A 19926-nucleotide genomic window follows, 5' to 3' on the forward strand; every position below is an offset into this window, starting at 1 on the left:
TGTACCAAGCCACTGTAGCGTGACATTAAATATTGTCCCTGCCCCAGATTCAATATCTGTGTACTGTTTGCCAGTATGTCAGTCTGAGGTGGAATTCTTCAATAAATAATATTACTGCTCAATGACTGGTAAAGTAAGTCCCACCTGTCTTTTCTTCTGTATTTTGTTTGAGCGGGGGGAAGTTCTAGTTTTTCTTTGTGTGTGTGTTTGTGTGTGTGTGTGTGTGTGTTATTAATGGCATACATTTTTTTGTAGAAGTTGCCTAAACTTTGAGAGTTGCTCAGTTTTGTTTAAATGTTAAACATGTTATCATACTTTTTTTACATTTCCCTAAAAATCATTGATCTAATCTAATCACATTAGATTGTTTCAGATCCTCTGCTGGTTTCGGCTTGTATTAGAAGCTTGTGTCCTTTAGTCTAGCTTTCTGAAATGTCTGCCAAAGGTGCTGGATTTGCATATGACCCTGAAAACACAAATAATGAAATTGGACTGTGCTGTTCTAGAATTTTACTATTGTCCTGGTGGTTCTGGGAACTGGTCACCAAGAGATGGGTCCCCTATACGCCCTCACTTACGCTCCCTCGACCCTCTAGCCCTGTCCGTCACACCAAGAAAACAAACCAACTAAAAACACTGACCTGCTCAAAGAGTTCTTGGAACGGGAAAGGTCGTATTAATTATTTCCAAGGCAGGAATGCAAGGAATGTAATTATGTACCCACAGAAAAAAAGATTCAATGGACACAAGGTCTCATAATTAAGTACAAGGATACAGATATGGCACCAAAGTGACAAAAGCTGATTGTGGCACGCCACAGGCTTAAGAAAGAAAAAGAAACCCAAACAAGGAAAATAATTTGAATCAATAGCGAGCTGCTGTTTGTGCACTGGCTGCTATTGACTCTCCTGTTTTATTTCAACATTCCCCCTGCAGTGTGAGAGAAATTGGCTGTTGTTTTTATTTATTTTTATTTTTTAAATGTCAAGACGCTCACAGTTTTCTTACTCCTGAAGGAACAAAGTGAATTACATTAAATCATTCTCAAAGTCTGTTTTCATATACTTTGCAAATGGAATCCAGATTGGGGTGTGTAAATATCCAGTTTGCAACTGCTTTACTTTTAAGGTTATTTAGCTGTGATGAATTTAAACTTCCGTTAGCTTCAGGGATGTTGTATAATGATCAGTGATGCAACTGTTCTTGGATTATTAACATGGTTATTATTATTTCACTGGAGCAATCTACGTAAAATACCTTGCTCATGGGTGCAGTAGTGTCTCACTGTAGTGTCTCACCCAGGATTCGGACTCTGTGTGCGGTCCAGGATCCTTACCACTACACCACAAGCCAATGTGTATTCTGTATCAGTCAAGGTAATCGCCAGACCCTTGATCTTATACACCCACAGTAAAATACCAGACAATCCAATCCAGTCCTATGTATGTATTATCGCAGTCTGCCTGTTATCTTTCTGTCAATTTACCTCTGTCTATCAGTGTTATCAATGTCTAAAGTAAAGTATTCCAGCTTGGAGGTAAATATGATTCATTCAGACACTTTGCAAGATTGTCCTGAAATGAAATACAGCGGTATCCACTTAACTTATTAGAATGCTACAGGAATGCTTAGTATATCTGAGAGAATTTGCTTTGCTTCTGCCAAGAACAAAACGGATAGCACCACATATCCTCCATTACATTAGTTGTATTTTTTATTTATTTTGTGGGTCAGCAACGCTTAACCAACCTTAACAAACCTTGTCTTTCAGTTGTTTGAAAAAACAAAAGATAGGTTTTAGTGTGATTAATGCAGATGCATGGGATTGTGGGTAAGAATTTAGAGGTGAGGCTCTTCTGATAATTTTTTGACTTGAACAGAAAGTGCAGCCTCGAAAAAGTTTATTCTGAATGGGGAAAATCGATTTTTGTGGACGATTGTGTATATGAGAATATGATGTATTGAGATACAGTGAAAAGGGATAGGACTGGAAAGAATATTACAAGAACACAGATGCATGTACATAAATAAGGTTAAAAGTGTAAAGAATTATAAGATACCTGAATGTTTCTGCTGTCAGAGGAAATCATGTTTTAGAAGTATTATCCTAAACAGTTTATGCAAAGACCTTGTAGGAGTTAAACCAAAAAAAAATATGTTTAACAGTCAAATGTAATTCTTTGCATGAATTCTGAATATATAGGCCTACCTCCCCCCTTTCTTACAAAGGACAGGCTTTCTCGTTCTTTTACAGCTGTGGGTTAGGGGGCTTTAACATTCCTGCGGATTAAAAGGAATGATTTATTTGCTCAAATTTGACCAAGATTAATTTAGTGTTGTTTTGTTTCCATGGACACCAGTTCAAATGAAAAAAAGAGTGGGGTTTTTCCAGGTTGTCTTTGTATGAGATAGTAGTATTAGATGATGGGTTCAATTGGGCGAAGAAGTACAGTATGTGAAGGTGACTTGTGCCTGAGACAGAAACAGTCATGTCATGTCATACAGGTTCCAGGTAAAGCGTCTGCCCCTAGCCCTGAACGTGAAGAGAGGGGTCGTGGGAAATGGTATGTGTTGTGCAGTGTTTTACAGCTAATGTTTTGCGGGGAAAAACAAAAATATCCAAATAAAAGTTTTGGATGGTTTGTTGTTCTTTTATGATGTACGTGGTTTAAATGAGTGAAAATCTGGTGTGTTACAGACTATTTCAGGCAGGAAAGTGTTAGAAAAGCATACAGTGCAGTAAACTTGTTTTTCAGAAATGGTTGAATCGCGTCAGTGACGTTTTCAAGTATCAATAAAGATACGTGCGTAATGTCCCTTTGTTTCTTTGATCACAAGCGTTCAGAGGAGTTTATTTATTGTTTAATTTTGTTTTACCCCCTAGCCTGGGAAATCCCTACGCTAAGGGCATGATTTTTCCAGTGTCCGTAAATGATTTACTCATGAGTAAGACGAGTGATTTGAATTCAGTTTAGGACATTTTTGCACTTTTTGTCGATAATTTATGCTGCTTTTTGCAACAAACACCGCCAAAGTTTCAGGGTCTTGATAAAGGTTTCTTGAGTTCCACAGTATTGTTTTCTGGGAAGTCATTGAAGGATTGGCACAATGGAAAACCAGACCCAAGAGTTTGTACTGATTCATCAAGACTCTGGGAGGAAAACAAAGAAGCTGATTCTCTTAGCAAGAAAGAGGTGATAACTTGTCACAATCATATAGCCTACCAACCAGTTTTTAATGAAAATAACTACTTTTGTTTTTTAATTTGATGGCCAAATCTGAATATCATCATGCATGCAATAGACCTATATAGGAAGTTAGCCTACATGTCTACATGTGGTTGTTTTTATCTCCTATGAACCCCAATCTGTAATCAAATAAGTATAATAATTATTCTGTTCAAAAAGTGGTAAAAGTAGTAGTGGTGATTGAAAAGTAGTTCATAGTAGTGGTAGTTGTTGGGGGAGGTGTTAACCATTGACCTTCTGCTTGTAGTGCAGTAATTTGTATCTGTATTTTTGGAAACTGCAGTGCACTGTGAATTAGCAGGCTAATCAGCTTGAATGTATTTGCCTATGTGTACTGTAGTGGTGGATTATAGTAATTGCAGGCCTAGTCCCTTTGGAGAGGCAGAGTGTGTTGGCACCACCTGTCCATCCTGCATTTCTTATTTCTGCAATCTGGTTGATTATTAGGCCAGTGTCTGGCAGGTATCAGCAGAGAACATTTCTAATTACTTTTTGCCGAAACCACTTTTTTTCAGCTGCCTGTCTATTATAGATGTGTGCAGATGTGTCTTGATGTTGCAGAATTAATTAAGCATTTTAACTATGCCATTGCTGTAGGCCTTTCATAGTTTACATAATAATGCTTTTGTTTCCCGTCCAGGATGAACATAGATATAGAAGTGTTACAGGTGATTTAATTTCTGACTAATGCTTCTGTTATTCTTTACAGGTTTTATTCCTAGGTTGTTTTGTTAGTTTGTAACTGAGCTGTGTATGCTTTATGGTTGATTTAATTTTTCTATTCTAGATACTATAGCAGTGGTGTGTGACAAATAGGAAAATAGTTGTCTGTTCGGAGTTTGGAGGGCAGAAATGAAAGAAAAAAGCTTAGTGATCTCAAATGGGAAAATACAATGCATAAACGCTGCCTGGCTAAATTTAAGCTTTAGAGGATGATCATCAGTAAAAGAGGACTTTTGCTGAACTGTATTAGGACTAATGGACCTGTTCAAGTTTGGACACCATTTGAACTTCCAGAAACAGGGTAGTTCTCCTACAGGTTGTAAGGGACAATGATGATGAATTTGAAGTAAGCTGCAAAACATGTTTTTGTTTTTGTTTTGAGATTTTCTGGTGGCCTTTTGCAGATTAACATTCCCGATAAGATCAAGGCATCTCACTTCACAAGATGAGCCAAGGACTCTTTATCACAAGGGCATTACCCCTGGCTGTAGTGTCTTTCCCTCCCCTCATTATTCTGCTATTTCATTGTTATGTATTAATTATTGTTTTCCTTAATTCCAGAGACGGAACATCTCTGGGGTCAACTGGCACATTGTATTGTGAACAGGTCACCTTCTTCCGCTGCACCAGAATCTCTGTATGGGAGGAATGGCACAGTATTGCGCCTACCATCTGTCTAATGGTGTCAGTCTTAAAATAATCAAAAAACTACTGGTAACATCTATTTTGCATTTTGTCCCAATATTTTTGCTAGTATATACAGTGACTGTTCATCTTTATATGGCATGACTTCCAGCTAGACTGTTTAATCTGTAATTATAAACCTCTTTAAAAGGAAAAAGGAGAGCATCTGTTTTATTTGACTCTCTTGGGCTTTGCGCTGTGGCTTAGCTTTCACCTTTAAAGAGCCTGAAGTCTCCAGTAATCCTCTTCCTGCTCCTTGCCTCCATAGCTTACAGTAGCATTCGCACGCCCCCCCCCCCCCCCCCCCCCACACACACTTTCCCCTTGGACAGTATTTCCTACAGTATCACTGTGTGCAACCCACAGTCCGTCAATCACACAGTCTGTGGTGTTTTCAAAAGGCAAGGTTGTTGAAATATTTCTCTCTCGTCTTTTTCTAGCCCTCCTCTGGATACCTGCTCTCTGGCTCTGTCTCACTAACACTGCAGAGAGCGTGTTTATTTGCTTTTGCCTGAGAGAGCAGGCAAAAGCTCTCGTTAAATCTCCAGAGCCATCTAATTAATCACTGTTGCCTAGGGGTGTGTGGTTTTTTTTTTTTCTATTCCAGAAGTACGCCTCACATGGTTCATTTCAGATTTAAAAACAAAAAAATAAAATGTGTCTGTCAATTTAGATTACAAGGGCCCATTTAACTTTAAAACCCCCATGTCAGCCTGTCATAGTTGAGTCACTGGCCAGGCTGTGGTCTTGGGAGTGGAAGCCACTTTGCAACAGAACTTGTATTGTTTCACTTTTTGGTGGCCTAGTATCTCATTGACAAGGGGCTTGGGGTCACAGTTTCCATTGTGTCATATTTATGAGGTCTGTCAAACTGGTGAAAGATTTAATACGCTATATGTTTTTTTTTTTTTGCTTACTTTTAGGATAGATTGTTAGACAGGTGTTGTCGATCATGTGAGGCATAATACATGAAGAGCAGGGCTGTAAAGCAGTAAACCGTGTTAACCACCTTTTGTGTTATTTTTCTGCCTTATTTTCTTACAGCTCAGTTACCCGACTAGCGTTATCACCTGTTGCGCATTAAGCAGGACTTCATAATGAATAGTAAAATGTAGCGTTTGATTTTAAGTGAAAACAGAATGGGTTTAGTCCGTATTTTGACATTGCCACCTTTTTTGGAGCCTGTTCTCATTATTGCATTATGGGTACCCCTCCCCCCCTCACCCCCAGACCATATTCAAATCAAACCCCATGTTCCTTAATTTAGACCTCTTAATTCTATCACCTCCCCTTTCGATGTTCTTCCTTCTGCTCACCGTCAAGCGCTGAAACCACTGTGCCGGCCTTTGCTTTGAAACCGGCGGGAAGGTGCTTCTGAGGAATGTGGTGGCGTGAGCCACAGGCCTTTCGTTGGTCGGCAGACTGTAACGATCAAGTGTAGCAGCTGCTTTGAAGGAGGCTGCTGGCTTGAGATGTTTCCAGTTAAGGCCGAGGGCCCCCTCTCATTTCCCTCTGTTCTTCAACTCCACCTCATCTGTTTATAATTTAGCACCAAGTTCCTGTTACAAATTCCCATTTCAGTTGCCCCCCCTTCCCTTTCTTTTCCGGTTTGGAATCTTTTATTTTCCCCCTGCCGACTTCACGCCCCTGTGGTCTTGTATTGAGGTGTGGGTCCTTTGAAAGCGTTGGTCACCTTGGGTCAGTGATCCTCAATGTGGCGAGGAAGGCTTTTAAGACACCTCCTTTCTTGCCGCATAGTCTTTTCGACTAGGATTAGGTTGTCCAAAGCAATGCCTTGCTATTGTCCGCATGAAATAACCAGCTTCCCACAAAGAATAATGTGACAGACCTTTCATTTTAACTGCTGTTTTATAAAACCCCTCTAAATTTTTCAGATGTTTAAGTGGATATAGTCCTATACACTTTCCGACTGATTTATAGTAGTAGTCTGTCTCTTTCTGATAATAGTTAATCTCTGACCATCTAGGTATCCACCTTTATTTGTCTGTGTGACACTCTGACTTGCTATCAGATATACGCTCTGTCGGGCTGGTTAATATACTGTTGTGATCTAACACTATTTTTCACTTCCTTGTATATATTTGATATTGTTTTCAAACCTAGCCAAGGTATGTTAACCATATAGGTCCCTATGGTGTGATGCACTAGTTACTAGAAGGTCTTTCCTATTTGCTCTTCACGCTTCATAAATCATGAGCTTTTGAGTGTAGAACATATATTTTTGAAGTTTCTAATCACGTTAGCCGTGTCTGGCCTTCAGCTCGGCTCTGTGTGGGGGTGACCTGAGTTTCACAGTGAGTTACAGAGACACTGGCCTCCGAGGACTGTCAAGTTGCGGAAAACTCGCGTTGTTCAAGCTTGGGAGCTTTGAACCTTAGAGTAGCCTTTATCTAGTGGCTGCTTTGCACCCTCTGTTGGGAAGCTACTAAACGTCCTGAGAGACAGACCTGCACAATGGACCTGACCAGGGGGAATTCTCTTTCAATCTTGTCAGCTCTTGTTCCAGAGAGAAAACCAGTGGCCCCTGTATAGTTATTTTTAAGTGGGACGGTGGTCTTTGGAGACACGTTTGAAACATAAACTCCATCATTTGCCATGGACTTCTTCCCTGGATTAACACTAACCTGGCCCCAAAATGGTGACTCCATTAAAACTTTTAAATTTACCATTCTAAGGTCACCCTTATCAAGTTTTAAAAAAAACTAAACAAACCATGCAGGATTAACATCTAGACATCACATGAAAACAAATGTTTGTTTTGATCAGTGAAGTCTATAATTCTTCAGGATTTAGAAGACTCTTCTAAATATCAGTTGGACTATCATACCTTTAACGGTACCTCCAGCTTTGAAAGTGTGAGAAACAGAAAACATCAATCAGAGTCCCTCCCCTGGGGCAGCCTACAGTACTGTACTGGAGAATGTCTGAAAGAATGCCTTGAGAGGATATCTGGAAAATATTAGAGCAGTATCTCTATACACACACACACACACACACACACACACACACACACACACACAGTCGGTGGCGCTAGGGGCATAGAGGGCTCACATTATAAAGTCTGATCAGATTTTCTCTTAAGTAAGCAGGTAAGTCATTACAGGTAGCTTGAGTATTTGACTTTTACAATAATAAACACTACTCAGACTTGTGGGTAACCATCTCAAGAACCTGACCAAACTAGTCTGTATGTTTGTTGTTGTTTTATTTTTATTATTAATATTTCCTAAGCAGCTGTGGGTAATTCTTGGCCTCAGAATGAGAAATAAGGAATTGCTCTCATCAAGCCCTATTGGAAAAGGAGTGGAGAAAAAACAAACAATAAAAAGCATTTACACGGGTGTACGGTTACCCAAGCAGAAAACTAATCTTAGTTTTTTGTGTCAGGGTGGGGGGCAGTGAGTTTTAGTATCATTTCATCTGCACAGAAATGTAGCTATTGCATGAGCTTCAACTCTTTGAAGGTGGGCGAGCTGTGCTTTGAAAACCAAGCTTGCTTTTGAAGGATGTATCTACGGTGGGGGGTGGATTTTTTTTTTTCTCTCTTTCTCCCTCTGCCACGCATGCTTGTCGACCTCCAGGTAGAGGCAGCCATTTCCAAAAGAGCTGTTAGCTGGTGGTGCTGGAGAGGCTGTCTGAGGTGTTGAAGTGCCTTCGACCAGTTTACAAATTAGTCAAATTCCACACTTCATTCAAGCGCATATGATAAGGCCTGTCAAGGAGTGTCCCAGCAGCACTTCACTCTTTAATATCGGCTTTCAGGGTGTTATATTCTGACAGTGACGGCTACAAGGGTGTAACGTTCGTGGCAGGTCAAGGAGCTGTGAAAACGGTGAAAAACATGCTCCTGTTATAAACGTATGCAGCAGTGCTGTGAAGACATTTTAATTTTGTGTGTTATATCTGAATCTTGTCCATGTCTGGCATAGACCAAGTCTATACGCTTAATACACAACAAAGTATTGAATCGTGGCATTTTTGTTGTTGTTTCTGTTTGCATGTCTGTCATTGCCATGTCTAGAAGCTTGAACTCTTTGGATCCTATTACCAGTGTATGATTAGATTTCTTGTGACACATTGCAATTAGATTTCTTGTACAACAGTCTCTAATTGGTCTGACCGAGTAAAAGCCCTTTTTGTTCTTTTTGGCTTCCCTATGATGTCAGACAGACTGTATATCTGGATTTGGGGTGGCCTTTCCAGTAATTGAAAAGCTGCTGCGGTTTCCTTTGTTGATGAATATTACTTCAATATCTTCTACAAAGTTTTATTGCCCGTGTTTGGACATAAATACACCGGTATTGGGGAGCCCTCTATCCATCAGTGGATTGGAGCTAATACATGGCGGTGGTGATGTGTATTTTAAACAGCTCTCACTCTTTGAGAAGTCATTGTGTCGGGCTTGTCCTCCTGTCTGTATTCCAAGCCCTGAACTAAACCCAGAATCTCATTATGCAAAGGATCATTATGCAATGTGATGGTATCCTTGTGTGAACGCTTGGGCAGAATGTGCACTTACTGTGAGCGACTGGCCTAGTTTCTTCTCTTAATGGGATGATTGCAACTGTCTGAATCACACCCTGACCCCCCTCGCAGCACTAAACATACTCCTCTCTCTGGGCAGGTAAGAGGGGGAAGTTAAACAGGATGTGACCTCATTTGGGAGTATAAATTGAGAGTTGTGTTGATATTGCAAAGCAGGCCTTCATTGCTCTGCCTCCCACACTGAGCAAGGCTTGAATTCAAATGCTCTTAAACAGAGACAGACCTTAAACTAAAGGCTCTGATAAATCTTGCAGTTGCTGCGGTTTTCTTTTTCTGTTCTTCCCTCTCTTTTTTGGGGGGTGGGATTTATTGTTTTTTAATGGCCCCAGCCTTACAGCCTATCCTTCTCAGTAAATACTCCATCGATCGATTCAACCTTGGCAGACGCTCAAGCTGGAGAGAAGGTTTAAAAGGAATTTATTGTGAAACGATTAAAACCATGGGTTGAGAAATACAGCCCATCAGGTTTCTTTCAAGGCCAGGCTGACAACTAAAAGAAAACATTTTAGGACTTAGGCAGTGGGTGCGTTTCGATTAATTGTATTTATTAGCGGCAAATAACTTTTATTGAGAAGGAAATGGTGTCATAGCTTCACCGTTGCACTTTAAAGACAAATAATTTCCTTCTAGAGACTTCTGTTTCTGTCGCTTAGAAAAGTAGTTTTGTCCCTCGCCAACAAATTCATAACCCTCCCCCCCGGTCCAACAACACACACGTTTCAATTGCAGGTTTAGTGTTTTCATGAAGGCTTTTGTGGCAACACTATTACCTGTTTCCTGGCACTTTGCTTAATGACCTTGCACAAGCAATGCTTGAAAAGAGCTCTGTGTCACAGCTTAGGTTAGCACATTCATTATCGGCAGGAAAGGATAGGGGGAGAAAAAACCCAGAAGAAATACAAAATAAAAAAAGCATTAATGGACTGCTTGATTACACAACAAAGAGAGGCTTGCTGTACACTAGCTCACTTGGTTGCATGACTACAATGGAGCTGCTTAACTTTTGGCTCCAGACAGCTTATTAAGTGTTAATAAGGGATAAACTGCCTTAAGACAAACAGGACACTAAAGCGGCCCATTGACTCGGTTCACCTCTCGCCACAAGGAAAGACCAAGGGAATAACATTTCTGGTTCTGGAATAAAACCATGGTTAATAGCCAATCTTTTATAGAGTAACGACCTTCAAAGTGTGTCAGTTAAGTCCTTTTTTACTTTTGCTTATTTATGCATTTTTAATTGTTTAAATGATTGAGCCGCCAATCAAGTCGAGTGTTTGATATTTGCTCGTTTGAAACTAAAATACTAAAATACTCGCTGCTGTTGAGAGTTTGTCGAGTGAAACTCTGCCCTCGGTCCATGGCAAACTCTCACACAAGTTGTATGGTTCAAAGCGGAAAAATATGTTCAGTACCTTTTTCTTGTTTTGTGTGGAAATCCGTACCACCGGCTTTGCTAATGTAATGCAAATGCAGTAACCAGGATCTGACACTGGCTCATGAAGGGCTCACAAACCTGAAGTGGCACACAATTGCTGTGACACACAGGGGCTTGTTTGGCATCTCCTAGTTAAGGCAGCTAAGAAGGAGTGTGCTCACGCTACTGCCTTCACATCTGCTTGGTTCTGTTTCAAGGTCTGCTTACAAACTGGCCGGTTTTTAAATTTTATTAAATTAACCGACAAAAACTAAAAAGTTCCCTCAATCCCTGAGTGAAGCTGTGCCAGAAAGAAAAAAATAATACATTTTGTTCTTTTATTTGCTTGACTTTCTTTCAAAGGGCCTTCACAATAATGTACTGATCACTGTGTTTGCAGACTACATCTGAAATTGCTTTTCAGAAGAAACAAACTACCAATAATCAGCTAATTATTTGGACAGCATCATTAGTTTTCAGGCACTGTAGAGCATAACAGACTCATTAATGGGCTCAAACTATAGTAATTATACAGTGATGTCTCATAGTATTGTGGGAAATTTTCTTTCCACTTAAACTTATTAGCACAGTAGGTGTGGAATTGCTGGTGTATGTAGAACACAAAAGCTCTGATGACGGAAGCCTGTTTATTCCCCTACAGGCTTTATAATGTGGATCAAAGGCACAATGCATCAACAAAGTGCATTAATCCGCTTTAGCACTAAGTTCAGTGTTGTAGAGCACTGTTTATCAGCCTCCATAATGGAGTCTTTGTTAGTCACAGTAGATAGTGAACATGCTGGGGTCAGGGTGGATTCGGAATGTGGGATGAAATGGGCAGACACTTAACCTTTCCCTGCTTTGTCATGGTTTATTTTTAATTTCATTCCACAGGGCCCAATCATATTACACTGAGAAGCCTCGACATGCAGGAAATTTGTCCGATTCCTCGAGAATGATCTCTGTATTGTGCAAGTTGGGTGAATAAGGAATGTCATGAAATTGTGATTTTGTGTGTGAGAAATCACTTCTTATTTTGGACATGTATTTTTGGAAGACTGGACAACTAGGCTGCTTGAGAGCTACATAAGTTACATAGCCTGCCTGCTGTTCATTCCACATCTTTACAACTGTTTATTTACAGTACAATGTTCATGTCTAACTGGCTGTCTTTTGTCCTGCGCTGTTTCCAGTTCCCATGACCCCTTCATGTTGATTGATTGAAATAGAGAACTTTGGTTTATAGTTATTTGTCTATATGCATAAGCTGATAACACGGCTATTGACAAGAAGTAGAGGTTGGAAAAGTGCACTTTTTTGTTGCTTTCATCATTCTTCTGGCAGGTGTTGAAAGAGGCCCCAGAGTAAGACGACTCACCCACCCTCTCTCACCTCAAACAGTCCATAAGTAGATGAATGAAAAATGCCTTGAAAAAATTGAGAAGGCCTTCCACATTTGACTCTGTGAAACATAAGGAAATAGACTATGGAAAGAAAAATGTAAAGGTAAAATGCATAGTGAAGGGCATTTTTGGAAGATCTGCTAACCTGATCTCTAATAGTGTCCAACTGGCACAATAGTCCCTCTTCAGTCTTCTGTAGAAATCCTACACTGCCGTCTCCATCTCTCTCTAGCTGTTAGTGAGTGCTGTGCTTGTCAGTCAGACTGGTTAAACAGAGACACAAACCGGAAGTTCTCACTTGGCATTGAAATGCAGTGCCTTTGGTAAATATGGATGCAGGTGACTTTGACAACTTTTTGGAGATAATACTCATTACAGTGTACAGTTCAGAGAGAGGGAGATGCTCTTTGCTCTATTATCGGGACTGTATTGAAGCCCCTAGTAGTCCGAGTGCCTTTGTGATCCCTGTGCTCCTGCTGTTTGACCAAAGGAATACTTTTACATGCTGACGATCTGGGTCAGCTGTTACAGCCCATCAACATGAAGATACAAGCTCTTAGGGAGGGATGTAACATGCATGTTTTGTGTCTGTGGTGATAAGAGACTCACAGAAGCACAGGTCGACAACACTAGATAGCCCAGATCCCTTCACACCCACAACTGGTGAGAGTGTGTAATGCAGTTGCGTGCTTAAAGTGTATCCAAATCATTGACCGTATGCTGTTGCTATATTGCTGTTGCCCGATTTGTGCCTGTGGAATCGAGCCACTGCAGCTCAGAATCCTGGAAAAATGACAAAAATAAGCAAACTGTTCTTGTTGACATGTCACACACACAATACATTAAAAATAAAGGAGATGCGTTGACTGCAAAAGCAAAAGTTGTTTACGATAAGCTGATGGAAGCAAAAAAAGGAAAGTATTCTATTGGAAACTTCTATTAGAATAATGTAAGACATTAACAATCACCAATTTCTGAATGATCATTGAAATTTCATGCAGCAAAGCATGTACATACATTTGCTAAATAAGAGCCCAGTGCAGCTAATGTAGGTTAGTGATACTATTTATATATATAAAAAATCTTTAATAAATTTAGGCCTATATTTTGCAGTGTGTGGAAAGCCAAGCAAATGTCAGATGTGGCTGTCCTGTAATAAATTTGTATTTGGCTCTTCTGAGATTTACTGTCAAGCCTGTGGTGCTTTTCACGGTAGATAAATGTAGTCCTTTACTATGCATATATTTGTATGTATAGAGAATATAGATGTCTTTAATACCCCTAGGATAGACTGAGAGAGAGAAATATAGGGAGGCAAAATCATACCAACAGAATTTTTTTTATTTTCCAAGACCTCTTCCAAATATAGGCTATGCTATTTAGCCTGGTTGGTATACATATTCTAAAGAGTTATTGTTACTTGTTTCCTGTTTAGGTTTGTTTGTGTGGTTTTCTTTTGCGCCCAAAGGAAAGTCAAGGTTTTGTTTTTTTAAGGCCAGCCAGTAACTGATCCTTTAAGATGTTAAATTCGTCATAATTTCAGAAATGGTAATCTTACTCAATGGCCCCAGACATATCCCGTGGAAAGGCACCCAAGAGAAATGTTTAAGAGTCTGCAGTGAAACTCCATTCAATCCCAGACTATGACTAGTCAATGCCACTGGTTTGTGCAGAAAGCATACTGCACAGCTTTGTGGCTTGATTAAATCTTGTCATAGTTTGCCTACTTTAAAAATGACCCAACACAGAGCAAACACAAACGCCGCAATATCTGGTAACTTAGCCTTGTGCATCACGTAAGCTGAATGTATTTATTTATTACCTTTTGTTGTGAGAAGACTAGACAAATCCTCTCTGCTTTTGGGGATTTTAATACAATAGGATTTCAGACTTCCAAATGTTACAGTCAAGTCTTAAAAATCTGAGGGAAAGTGAGTATTGAGGACTAGAGTTTTTTTCTTTTTTTTTCTTTGACAGATTGCAGCCAGGGAAATGATCAAATTACTGGCTGTTACAGTGAAACTGTGAGGTGGCAAAAAAAAAAAAAAAAAACGACCTGAAGGGAATCAGTCTGTTCTGTTCTGTTATATATTTATTTTACATTTGAAAATCATCTCCATCTCCAGAACTATTTGCAGGACTTGGTTTTGGGAAAAAAAAAGAGTTGCTAGACCTTAAAAAGTAAGTTGTGTCTTTGTGTTCCTGCAACAGAATGGAATTTCGTCTTTTGTTGTGTGTGTGTCTGATTGAACTGTGCTCTGGGTCAAAATACTTGAATAGTGAATGTGCTATTCGGGAGGGAGGCATCACCTGGGATATGGAGGGTCATGTAGGTGAAATCAAGTCAGCCATATAAATGAGGGAGGGGACGGGTGCTTTCGGGAGAGGGTGCATTAATGGCTTTAGAGGCAAACGGCAAAAGCCCCTGCATTTTAATGCGATACGGATAAGCGCAGGATCGCCTGTGTTAATGTGCTTTCGGCTGGCAGATGGCCTCCCTGCAGACTTCTGGAGAATGCTCTTTAGAGCTTTATCAGGGCTGAAGTGTGAAGCAATAACCATGCCAAAAAAGCAGACCGCACTCGCTCGCCTGCTCTCCCGCCACACACACACAGTCCGAGTGGTGGGCAGCCATCTCTGCAGTGCACTTTGGCCGCCGAAAAGTGTTGATACTTTACATTCCCTGGCACTCTCTTATCCATCTCTCCGTTCTCCAGTTCCGCAGTCCTTCACTCCTTCAGTGTACTTTAGGTTCGTGATAAAGGTTGTTTGGGATTTTATTATTTTCTCCTCCGTACAGTTGGCAGAGTGCGAAGTAAGGCCTAGGATTTCTTGGGAATTAGAGCCAGAAAGCTCTTTATCAGAGTACATCCTGGTTCGTTCTTATTAAAACAGATCATAGGTCAGTTTATGTATTATTTTTTTAATTTGAATCGGTCTATGGCTGTCTTGAAACATTTGGCAATGGTCTTTAAAGAACCCGTTTGGAGAGATCACCCAAATAGCAGTTACACAAAAAGCTTAAAATGAGTACATCTGAAAACCTTTTACTTTTATTTTTCCTGATGTGTTTTCATAGCACAGAAATCCTATCAAAATCCCAAATCCCAGGAGCCTTGTCAACTTGAGCCCTGACATGGCACTTTCATTTGTTTGTTAAACACTTTAAAGTGGATGAGGAACAGGTCCAGATTGATCTTTAAAGATCACAAAATGCGACTGTTGGTTTTTCCCCCTCTTTCTAAACCAGCAGTGTCTTGAGCTGGTTTGTTTCCATTGCTAATCTCTCCCAACTGCATTCACCATTAGTACAGAATAAACAATTTTACTTAAGTCTGAACACATCTTTTTGAATGTGATTTTTATAGAATGGTTAGTGGCAGCTGTCACGGGCTCTCTTGCTTCATTGCAACATCAATGTTATTTAATTAATTCAATGAAAAGAATGGTTTTGCCTTTAGTTTCAGTATTGAACTTAACTGGGATAACCAGACCAGCACTGACAGAACAATAAAGCCAATCCCTTTAAAGGAAAAACCCACAAGACTCCTTAAACCGCATCCTCCAAGTAAAATGTCTGACCGGAATATGACACTCGCTCGATTAGACCCACAGGAGGAGACTGGTCTAAAAGTACACCTTTTCCTCTACTCGAATGTGCCACAGCCCTGGATTGAATACAAATGTTTGACTCATCAGCCAATGAGAAATTCCCAGTGAAGTAATTTTTTTTGTTTTTTGTCTTGCTTTTTACTAATGCTTATTTGTATTTGTCAGCTAGGCCTAATTTTTCATTCATTTAGGAAACTAGCCAAATTAATGGTGGCTCAGTGATGGGTGTTTTCTTAGTTTTTTAATAAGTGTATTCTGTTGAAATGGTATTGCAACAGGGTGTGCATCAGTGGGTGCAGTATTTGAAAAGCCTGTTGGTTATACTAGGTAATAATACAAAACCGAATAACAGAGCTGTCTCCTGTGTTCATTGGTTAGAATTTAGCTGTCATTATTATGCTGTTGATTCTCTTGTGTTTAGTTTGGACTGACAGCTGATACTATCACAGGTAATGTCCACTTTGCTCTGAACTAATACTGATAATGTGAAGAAAAACACTTGCAGCTGTGTGACTTCCTGACACAAAATTATGGTTGGTAGAGGAATGAAAAAGAAGCGGGGTGGGAATGCTGGATATTTTGCAATTTCATGTTTGGATTTTCAAAAATGTTGTCACAGCTGAACAAGCTGAAATAACAGAGGAAATGAATCGCAGGATTATAGAAGTCATTCAATTCTTGAGCTGTCATATGAGGCTCAGAATATCCCAGAGAAGAACAGGGAAAATAAAATGTATCTGGATAAAGTTGTATGGAGATTTGCTTACTGTTATTTTAGTTGCCTTAGAATGCTTTCTGATTTGCAATTCAAAGAACCTCAGTGTGTGTATGCATGAAAATGAGAAAGATGTGCTCCAAAACACTACGCACAAAACTGAGCATACACAAACACAGGCAGGACTTCTCTCGGATCTTCACACACACATTCGACATCATAGAAATGTCATGATACATTTCACCAATTAATTGGTTCTTGATTTCGTGTGGGGGTGGTGCATGTATTTATGTATGTACGATTGTGTATGTGTGGGTCAAATGTGGCATTTGTGTTTGAGACTAGTTTATAGATTTTGAAGAGGTTCTGCCAGCTATTCCCTTATTCCTTGCATCAGATTCCACTTTGGTGGACAAGGTGGCTTGTATACTGAGAAGCAGGGCCCTCAGTCAGCAGTGGTTTGTAAACCCTCCTCTTTCTTGCCCTAGGTCTGTCTCTCCCCTTGATCCATGGCGACCGCACAGGCCTTACATTTGACCTGCAGCCAGAGCAAGCACCTCACCGACTACCCCTACCCGCCGATCTCCACGGAGCAGTACCGTTGCACCATGGGAAGTGTGGGCAGCCTGATCGAGAAACCTGACGTCTCGCCGGAGCATCCGAAGGGCGGCCGCCCGGCGCCCCCCACTGGCCTTAGGCAGCACGACGGCCTCCTGAAGAAAGGCTTTACCCAGAGGGAGCTGCTCAACTACCTCAACATCACCAAGAAGGACCCCAAGGCTGGCAAGCACATCATCTCGGGCATCTCGTCCATTAAAAGGGAGCACGGGAGAGAGGAGGAGAACATCTACACCAAGATGTACCACAAAGATGGCAAGGAGATCGACCTGGGCAAGAACTCGCTTCCTGTCGGAGGAAAGTTTGAGAAGGTACCTGGTCTCTGACTCAGTCATTTTCTTGGTTTGAAATGGGGGGTGTGGCTTAACCAATTTATTCAAGTCCTGTAACGAGATGTATCCGAAAGCACTGGCGTTTCCTTAAAGCAGGATTCAAGTCCCTTCTGAGATATAGAGGATGCTTATAATTTGGCAGAAATGCTTGTTGAGTTCTCCCCAGTTAGCTTTTCAGTCATTTATTTTCTGTTTGGTGTAGTGGCATTGAAGATCTTGAACCCTAGAACCCTTCTCTTCCCCAACCTTGTTAGTTCTTTTGATAAAATCTCAGTATTTGGAATTTGTTCCCCTGCGCTTCAAATTCATCATATGTATTTATCAAATGGGAGATTTTTTAATTGTATTTGTTGTACGTAGCTAAAAGAGTTCAAATCTGTACAAAAGCTCTGAAAGAGAGAGAGAGAGAGAGAGAGAGAGAGAGAGAGAGAGGAAACCGAATTCCAAGCACAAATGAGAGAAGACCCAAGCACTTGTCGCACAGCAGACAGATACACATTGAAGTATTTCGGAAAACCTGGGCAGTTCCTGTATTTCTGAGGATCAGCTTCACTGCTTTGTATTAATCCTTATAAATGTATGGTACACTTCATTTTGATTATCTGTTAACATTATTATGTTTTTTTTTTTTTAAACTAAAATAGACCAAGAGATAGAGACATGGATAAGTATCAGAGATCATATTTAACATGTTTCTTGTGCATGAGGTTTTGTCTTCCATTTTCCCAACGATACCTGTGGGTTTGACAGTCACTCCCCACTGAAACACCTTGTGGCAATGAAATTCAAGACTAGGCAATTGCAAGTCATCCTTTAATAGAAGGTATTTGCTATGAGCTTTATTTTGTGGTTCCTGCCCTGAAAAGTCACATTTGCATTAGAAAATCCGCTGTTTGACTGAAAGGGTGTGTACTGCCTTCAAAAGCCCATGGAAAGGTCAAGAATACGGACAAAGCAACCCCCCCCCCTTTATTATATCAACAAGACTTTTCTTTCTTTTAACCCCTAGGCCTATATCCATTTTGGTTGCATCATAACTTGCAAAAGTTCAAGTCCGTTAAAGTCTGTATAGAGGTTACTGTTGCCCGATTCAAGGAATAGCTTCCTCCTTTGTTCATCTTCCCGATTATCATTATGTTAATCCCAGGTTTAGCCGTAGACGTCTTTGGGTTTGTCTGTTTTTCAACAGAGGCACACGTCAGTGAGTCAGCCGACTTTCCATCACTTTGCACGCCAACATTTACTTTTCAGATCGCGCTTATCCCGGATCCAGCCCAGCGAAACCTGGGAAGGGAGAGTATACTTTCGTGTGCCCTGATGCAAAGCTGAAGTAAATCATTTGTCAGTGGCGCTTCTGAGTCATAGTCGGTCTGGATAGTTGTGTAGTGACTTTGTGGAATGTGTTTTGGTACGGGCAAGTCTGGAGGAAAGCGGAATTTCGTCTTCTGTAAGACTTCTCGTTTTTTTTCCTTTCTGAGAACAGATGCAGGGATACAATGTTACTGTAGCTGCGGGGGGTGGTTGTTATTATTTCTGAGAAAGTATAGCTCAATCTATAGAATAAGTGTAAATTGCAAATGCTGTTAACATCCAGCTTCAGCCTGGCTCTAATTTGGATGTAGGAATAAAATATGGCAGGGTGAAAACTTACCAGAACCACCGCCATTTGCTTATGTGTTTTTTATTTGCTAGGCACATGACATCATGCTTTTATTGTACCTATAAAGGGAGTTGATGTTTTCCTAATCTTACTAGTGACTTTAACACTGCGGTCTATAACTCTATTCTCGGAGAGCTCCTTTTATGGCTTGCCCCTGAAGCACCAGTTTCTAAAGATTTATTTTCTTGTTTTAAGTCTCGGTTCCGGCCCTCTGCCTTCAAGCCCGTCACCCCGAAGAACTTCAGCTCCATGCAGAACCTGTACCCGTCCAAAGCTGAGGACCAAGAGAATGGCTTCTCCAGTGGCCCATCTGCCGGCCCCTACACCAAGGCAGCCAAGACAACAGTGTCCTCCTCTTCCTCCTCCTCCTCGCCACCCCGCCATGGTGGCCCAGGCAAGCCCCTCCCGGTAGGTGCCACCTCCTCCCGCAGGGGACTTAGCCATGACGAGGAGAACCTGTCCGACTCGGGCCACAACTCCATGAATAGCCTGCCGCCCTACCGGCCGCCATTCCGACCTCACCTGAGCCACATCAGTGCCTCCATGGGCCACATCAACCACATTGGTTCTCTGGACCGCGCCTCAGTGGGCTCCAAGGGGGTGGCGTCCACGGCCACCACGGACATCTCCTGCCGAAGCATGGCCACGCTCCACAGGCTTCCCTGCTATGGCGAGGCCCCCCCGCCCTACGAGCTCTCCCACTCCCTGGAGGATGTGGTGAGGGACCTGGAGGATAGGCTCCAGGAGAAGGAGCATGAGCTGAAGCAAATGAGGAGGAACCTGGATGAGAGCGAGGACGCCATCGCTCAGGTGAGGCCTAATGTTTTTTGTCTGTTTTGCCAACCGTTTTCACTTACTTCTGATCGACATCAATCTCAATTGCATTTTCTGAATATCTGCTGTTACAAAATAAGGAAAAACCTGCAAATCGGTTTTACACAAATTGAAAGC

General features: G+C 41.1%; 1 protein-coding gene across 2 annotated transcripts in view; it reads left to right on the forward strand.

The window, feature by feature from the left end:
• Positions 1 to 19926, forward strand: part of n4bp3 (NEDD4 binding protein 3) — a 52679-nt gene that overhangs the window by 23974 nt on the left and 8779 nt on the right. For both annotated transcript variants that reach the window (XM_066716482.1, XM_066716483.1), the window contains exons 2-3: positions 16854 to 17294; positions 19171 to 19785. In XM_066716482.1, coding sequence (XP_066572579.1) covers positions 16875 to 17294; positions 19171 to 19785 — 1035 coding nt within the window. In that variant the 5' untranslated portion in view covers positions 16854 to 16874. The remainder of the gene's footprint in view (positions 1 to 16853; positions 17295 to 19170; positions 19786 to 19926) is intronic.

The sequence above is a fragment of the Amia ocellicauda genome, chromosome 11 (assembly GCF_036373705.1).
Source record: "Amia ocellicauda isolate fAmiCal2 chromosome 11, fAmiCal2.hap1, whole genome shotgun sequence".
NCBI lineage: Eukaryota > Metazoa > Chordata > Actinopteri > Amiiformes > Amiidae > Amia > Amia ocellicauda.